Genomic DNA, 7,152 nt, shown 5'->3' on the forward strand with positions numbered 1-7,152 from the left:
AGGGGATGTTACTGGATAAATTCTGCCCTCACATGACATTATGCAAAAAGGCAAGTCAATTAAATACCCTCAGAACCAGTTTCTCAATGCATGTAAAACAGCCGTTTGTCCCCTGCTGCTGTTTCATACAGATCTTAACTAATATTGCCTTGTTCGGTTAGTCAGAGTCACATACATGTTGTTGTTTATACCAAGCTTATTTATTTCCCTTATGGAGCCATGGAGCTTATGTCAGAGTTAACTGGGCCTATAACAGATTGACCACTGAAAAAAGCAAAGTGAAAAAGAGAGTTCTACCCGTTGTCAAAGCAAGACACAGCCCAAGCTTGAGTGTGTATGTGACTGAGTGTTTAACCCCGAGTCCTGTTGCGGAAAGACTGACCAGATTGAGAAGGAAAAAAATCAAGTAGTGAATATTATTCTGTCCGTTGTCAGTCTAAGCAAAATGTGTATCTGTATGTGTGTGTGTGTGTGATATTCTTTCTTGTTGCCACTTCATGACTGGTTTAGGACACATAGCTTTAACTGTTTCAGAGCTAGACTTCATGCCATAGCCCTGTAGCCATGGAAAAATGAAAATCTGTCAAATCATAAAATATTCTTGGCCTCCAGCTTCGATACTTTGAGAAATACTCTGAGAAAAGTTATTCTACCTGTGCAGGTTTTGATTCACCTGTCTACAAACCTTCATTCTACACATTTTGCATGTATAAAATATATAAAGCAATCATCTGTGTTTACTTTCCACTACCTAATTCTGCTAGCTGTGACTGCACTGTAAATGTTAGTGTTATGCTTACAGGTACTATGAACATTGCATATATTTGTGTTACTTCTTAAGCCTATTCCAATCCCTATGTTTAACAGCTGACAATACATATCTGAACTGCTATCTATTTTGTATTTTGTAAAAGGTGCTATTGCTAACAATGTGTCTACAAAGTGCCTGACTGTCATTATTAACCATGTGTGTAACATGTTGACTTCAGTACAAATAAAAAAAGCTTGAATTTGAACACTTGCCAAGATCTCAACTTTCTGTGTCACACTCACACTTGAAAATGAATGCAATCTTTTCTGTCTTGGATTATGGGTTTGGACTAGCCAGGCCTTAGACTAGTCTCGGTGATATTACTGATCAAGGGTTTCACGCCAAAATATGGACTGAATCAGTGACTGGTTTGAATCTTTGATATCATTACAGATATGTGTTGTTTTTTTTTTTTTTGAGTCCACAGTAGAAATCTCACCTAAATTCTTAGTGACATTTTATGCCCTGGACTTTTTCATCCCAAATGGATACAAAAAGTCTGTTTTATCAACATGCATTACAGGGATGGCCAAATCTAACAAAATGAACTCGCCAGCCAGGCGAGTAAATTCATGAAAGTCACTAACCTGCCAGAAATGTCACTGGCCAGGTTTATATACCAAACACAAACATCATGACTGTCCGAGTTCTTTGAATAATTAAAATAGTGGTGGTATGAGACTATGACAGACAACTAGTCTGTGGTCAGCGATGAATAGGCTTTCCCAGGTGGCGTCTTGTCTCGCTATTTTGCAGTGTTCTTCATGCAAGTTTGCTCATCTGCAGTGTTTATATGTAACTTTGAAACACGATAGTACAACCAATAGTTTTGCACTTGACCTGAGGTTTCACTGGCCAGCCGGGCGAGCTGCGAGACGATTTCTACTAGCCCGGCTGATTTTGTACTCGCCCCTGGCGACCAGGCGGACGATTTGGCCATCCCTGTATTACCTTCAAAAAGTATACACCATGCATCACATTTTCTGCCTGCATATCAATTGCAATTCAAGCAGCATAACTGGTTTAACAACTATGCACCCAAGCAAAACAGCTGGCTGCTGTTTTAAATGACAAAAAGCCTGTGACAGAGAAAACTGCTTTTTATAAACAATCTTTATGCAGGTCTTTTTCTTATTTTGTGAGTGTCTGCTTAAAAAACAAACATTTTCTTTCTGTCAAACCTTAGTGCAATAAAATCAGAGAACGGCATAGTCTCCACTTGCACAGTAAACAAAACTAAAAGGCTTGCAGAAACAGCAAAAATATGAATATTAAACACTTATTAACATAGTAACATAGAAAATAGTAACATATAAAGAATAAATAAAAAAAAATCCACCCAGAATCATGTTGTACAGTAGTAAGAAAACGCACTCCCACATGTAGTCATCATATCCACAAAGAACTGACAGTGACAATAAATTGAATAATATTAATAACTCATCGTTTTAGCTAACAGTAACACCCCAATCATCATTTATGCCCTACACTAACCGATGTTGTGGTTGGGGTGGCCAGCGACAGCATGCAAGGGAGGCAAATCTGTCTGGGTCACTCACAACGACAAGTACAACCGTGATGGTGTCCCTTGAAGCTCACCAAAGGCAAAAACGTGCACCATAACAGCAACAGTATCCATCCTTAACTTTTGATTAATAGAAATTAATTTTGTTTCCCGACTAAATATTTCTCTCTCATACATTACAACCCCCATGCCTCTTCAAATTGCTCTGTTTTGAGAGAAAAACATTGTTAATTTGCCATGCACTCACTCATCAAGAAAATAGTGTCAAACCAGACTTCAGACTGGATAAAAGAAAATCATCTTGCATAATAAATTAGACATCACAACATGCAATTGATATCGATTTGAAATTAAAATCCCATCTCGAAGTGATGCTAAATTACATAAAACCAGACGTGGTATTTGGAACCGAGTCCTGGCTCAAGGACCCCGAGAAAAAAGGAGGACACTTCTCGGGCGAAGTATTCCCCGACAATTACAAACCTTTCAGAAAAAATCGTAGTTCAGTGGGAGGAGGAGTATTCATACTTGTTCACCGATCCCTAGTATCAACCGAACTACCAGAGCTAAACGCAGACTGTGAGAGCATATGGGTCAAGCTCCAATTAGAAAGAAACAAAGACCTCCTTCTGGGTTGCTTCTACATGCCGAAGAGATCAGACAACGACCTCGCACAACTTGAAAAGATTCTTACAAAGATAAATGGAAAAGAGCAGCAGAAGCAGATAGTACTGTCAGGTGATTTCAACTGTCCTGACATAAATTGGGAACACGGTATGGTGAAGCCGGGTGCACCAGATAAAGAAACTCAACAGAAGCTCATAGATATAGCAACAGAAGCCCACATCACTCAAGTCCATGACAAACCAACGAGGCAAGATAACATCCTAGACCTCATATTCTTGTCAAACCCGTCGCTGCTAAAATTCTGCACTTCGATTCCTGGAATCTCAGACCATGAAGCAGCCGTAGCTGATCTAGACACACGACCGCAGAGGACTAGAGAAAAACCAAGAAAATGTCAGCTGTTCTCGAAGGCAAATTGGGAAGACATAAATACAGCCTTAAAACCACTGAAGGATAAAATGACCGCCATGAAAGAACAAGGCTCGCACGTAAATGAAATGTGGGAAGTCTTTAAGTCTACGATCAAAACAGCAGTTGAGATGTTTGTACCGTCAGTCCAGCACCGCATGAAAAATGACCTACCTTGGATAGACAAGAACATCTGGAAACTCCTCAAAAGGAAAAAAAGACTCCACAAGAAGGCAAAGAAAAGTAAAAATTGGTCAAACTACAGATATTGCCAAAAAGAATGCAGACGTACAATTAGGAAAGCGGAACAAAAATATGTGAACAACATCATTGAGACAGGAATGAGAGACAACAACAACAGCAAGCCCTTCTGGAGGTATGTCCGCGCCAGAAAACAAGACAATATTGGCGTAGCACCTCTAAAAGAGGGAACGAGACTAGTCACCGACAGTCTGTCAAAAGCAAAAATCCTACTACAACAGTTCCGCTCGGTATTCACAAGAGAAGACGGATCGCCTCCCCCACAAATGCATAGTCCCCAACAGCCTCACATCTCCGACCTTGTCATCACGGAAGAAGGGGTTGCCAAATTATTAAGAAACCTAAACCCTTCAAAAGCTTGCGGCCCAGATGAAATTTCCAGTAAGGTCCTGAAAAACTGTGCCGACATCCTCGCGGCACCTCTAACCTGCATATATAGACACTCTATGGAAACAGGACACCTGCCCGCAGACTGGCTAACTGCCAACGTAGCCTGCGTTTTCAAAAAGGGAGATAAAAACAGAGCTGAAAACTACCGACCGGTGTCCCTAACATCCGTTGCATGCAAGCTGCTTGAACACATTATCAGCCACCACATCCATCTTCACCTGGAGAAATACAAAATCCTTACGGACAGAAACCATGGGTTTAGATCAGGCTTCTCCTGTGAAACGCAGCTATTGACGACCATGAACGACTTGCAGAAAACAAACAATGCTGGAGTGCAGAGCGACATTATTATCCTCGACTTCAGCAAGGCGTTTGACACGGTCCCCCACTCCAAGCTCCTCCACAAATTGGAACACTATGGCATCAAGGGACCCATACACGATTGGATCACAAGATTCCTGTGCAATAGAACCATGAAAGTCATCCTGGAGGGAGAACACTCAGAGGGAGCAACCGTCGACTCAGGAGTACCACAGGGCACTGTCCTAGGCCCATTGCTTTTCCTGTGCCATGTGAATGACCTTCCTGAGCAAGTGAATTCAACAGTACGATTATTCGCTGACGACTGCCTGTTATACCGAGAAATCCACTCGTTCCAGGACCACATCACCCTTCAAGAGGACCTTGAAAAACTAGAAGTATGGGCCAATCAATGGGGCATGCGATTCAACGCCAAAAAGTGCTTTGTCCTCCCCACTAAGAAAAACACAACGTACATCTACGAACTCAACAAGGAAATCCTACGGCACGTCGACCAAAGCCCATATCTAGGGATCGAGATCTCAGCAGACCTCAAATGGTCTAAGCACATCGCAACCATATGCAAGAAGGCGGGATCCAAGCTGGGATTTCTGCGAAGAAACTTGGGAAGTTGCCCCCCAGAAGTGCGACGAATGGCATACATCTCCCTCATAAGGTCCACCCTCGACCATGGAGCAACAGTGTGGGATCCACACCTAGTCGATGACAAAACAAAACTTGAGCGGATTCAGAAACAAGCGGCAAGATTCATAAAGCGCGACTACCGTTCCCAAGACCCAGGATGTGTAACAAAGATGCTACGGGACCTAAATCTACCATCTCTACAAGAGCGCAGAAAACAACAGCGACTCACCACTCTCTTCAAAATCATTGAGGGACATACCCCAGCAATACCTCCAGAAAACTTCCTGAAACCAATAGATAAAGAGAAGAGGAAAATACGGGCCAACACCTTTCCCGATTGCGTAGCAAGTAACATCGTCACCAAGTACTCTTACAACAACACCCGTGGCTACATCATTCCAGACGCCAGCACAGAGCAGTATCGACGCTCCTTTTTCGTGCAGACGGTGGCTGAGTGGAATGCACTAGACGAGCAGGTGGTCCAGGCAAAATCTGTTGCTGCTTTCTCAACAGCAATAAGCAGAGGTGCCACAAGCGGCCCTCTGCTCTAAAATCTAGAGAATCACTTTTAAACCAGCTTTTAAACATTTTAAATTAGGGAAGCTAAAATAAGAGGACTGGGGTCGGCGTGTATGTTGGGTGCTTTACGTCCCTCGTTACCCCCCAGCTCCTCAAACACCCAAACAATGATAGGAAATTGTATAGGTTATGGGGTGTCCTAAACTAGGGGTTACTTGAAGTAACATGTTAGATGTTTTTATGAGGACACACAGAAATTGATAGGTCCTTAGTTTGTTTTTAACGTATAGGCGGTGCGCTCTCACCCCCGTCGCGCAAATAACCTAAAAAGGTTCCAAGCGGCGTAAAATTCCTGATTCCTGATTCATTCACACAACAACTGTTGATTAAATGTGCATAATTAACTACAGGCTTTAGCTTGCTTATTAACAGCACGGAAGTTGTGGTATGTTTTACATACATGCACCAATATGTGGCTTTTTATTGGGTGGAACTCACGCGTCAGCTGTGCCCCCTGGATGCTGGAGAAGAGTAAGTTTCCTTGTAGTTGGAAAGTTCTGTACAAAATGATACCTTTTCGTTTTTGTTTGAAGGGTCAAATCGGCGAATTCAAAATTCCTCTTTACCCACACGCTAGGCGACCTCAAATTTCTCTGACCACAAAATCGCGAACGCAATGCTGTTGAACCGGAACGCCCGGCGAGCAGAGAGGCTTTCTCGTTTTTCGTCTGCTACTGGACGCCATGATTGGCCGCCATGTTCCTCGCACGTTGCGTTACTCTATCAGCAATTACTTTACCAATGCAAGACTACCTGCGCTAGCAGTCCAAGCTTCGAATTTTCACTTTTTACACCTGTTTGAGCAACAATGTTGAAATTTCAGGATGTTTTAACTCAACCGTTGGAGAACCGTCGGAGAAAAGAATTTCGGTTCAACAGCATTGCGTTCGCGATTTTGTGGTCAGAGAAATTTGAGGTCGCCTAGCGTGTGGGTAAAGAGGAATTTTGAATTCGCCGATTTGAACCTGCCTCGGGCGGTCAGGCGGGTGTTAAGTTACAGCCCTGGGATGTATGATGTCTTCACATATTTTGAAGGTATGTGATTGGAACACTGCGTCAAAAATGTGTAGACAGTACTGTACCTGAGCTGCCACTATACTTACCCTACCAGTACCAAAATCGAACATCAAAACAACACAAGAGCATCTCACTACTCACAAATCAGACAAGTTCAACCATGGAAAAAAAAAATTCCTTCTTTGCTACGGTTATTTACTGCGACGGTTTCATTTTCAAAGAAGTTCCTCAGGAGGCAGCTGACATTGGCGATCCAGCGTTGAGAAAGGCGGTCCTTAATTGAGCCCGAAGTCGACTTCGCGAAGACTACGCGAAGTCTTTTTACCGAAAACTCAGTGCTAACGCTCCGTGCGGTCAGGCTGGTTGAAGGCTTTTCTAAGACATAATAAAATCCTGGGAGCGTAATTATGGGCAGAAATCAAACGACACGTACCTTTTCCTGCTGTCTGTACTGTCCATGTTTATCCAGTAAACGGCAGCAAACTAAAGTGAACGTGTTTCCGTGTTGTCCAAGTTGTTTACATCTGAAACGCTGCCATCTTGGACAATAAGACACTTCACGTTGTTTCCCGTCAACGAGATTTCCTCT

At 42.7% G+C, this 7,152-nt stretch overlaps 1 protein-coding gene across 2 annotated transcripts in view; it reads right to left on the reverse strand.

The window, feature by feature from the left end:
* The window catches only part of LOC138960342 (alsin-like), a 90,161-nt gene extending 83,027 nt beyond the window's left edge, over window positions 1-7,134 (reverse strand). Inside the window, exon 1 of one of the 2 annotated variants that reach the window (XM_070332216.1) lies at window positions 6,997-7,134. In XM_070332216.1, the coding sequence (XP_070188317.1) occupies window positions 6,997-7,022 (26 nt within the window). In that variant the 5' untranslated portion in view covers window positions 7,023-7,134. The remainder of the gene's footprint in view (window positions 1-6,996) is intronic. The other variant, XM_070332217.1, reaches the window with a different exon arrangement.
* Between the last annotated feature and the right edge of the window lie 18 nt (window positions 7,135-7,152).

This window comes from Littorina saxatilis, linkage group LG2 (assembly GCF_037325665.1).
Source record: "Littorina saxatilis isolate snail1 linkage group LG2, US_GU_Lsax_2.0, whole genome shotgun sequence".
NCBI classification, from domain to species: Eukaryota; Metazoa; Mollusca; class Gastropoda; order Littorinimorpha; family Littorinidae; genus Littorina; species Littorina saxatilis.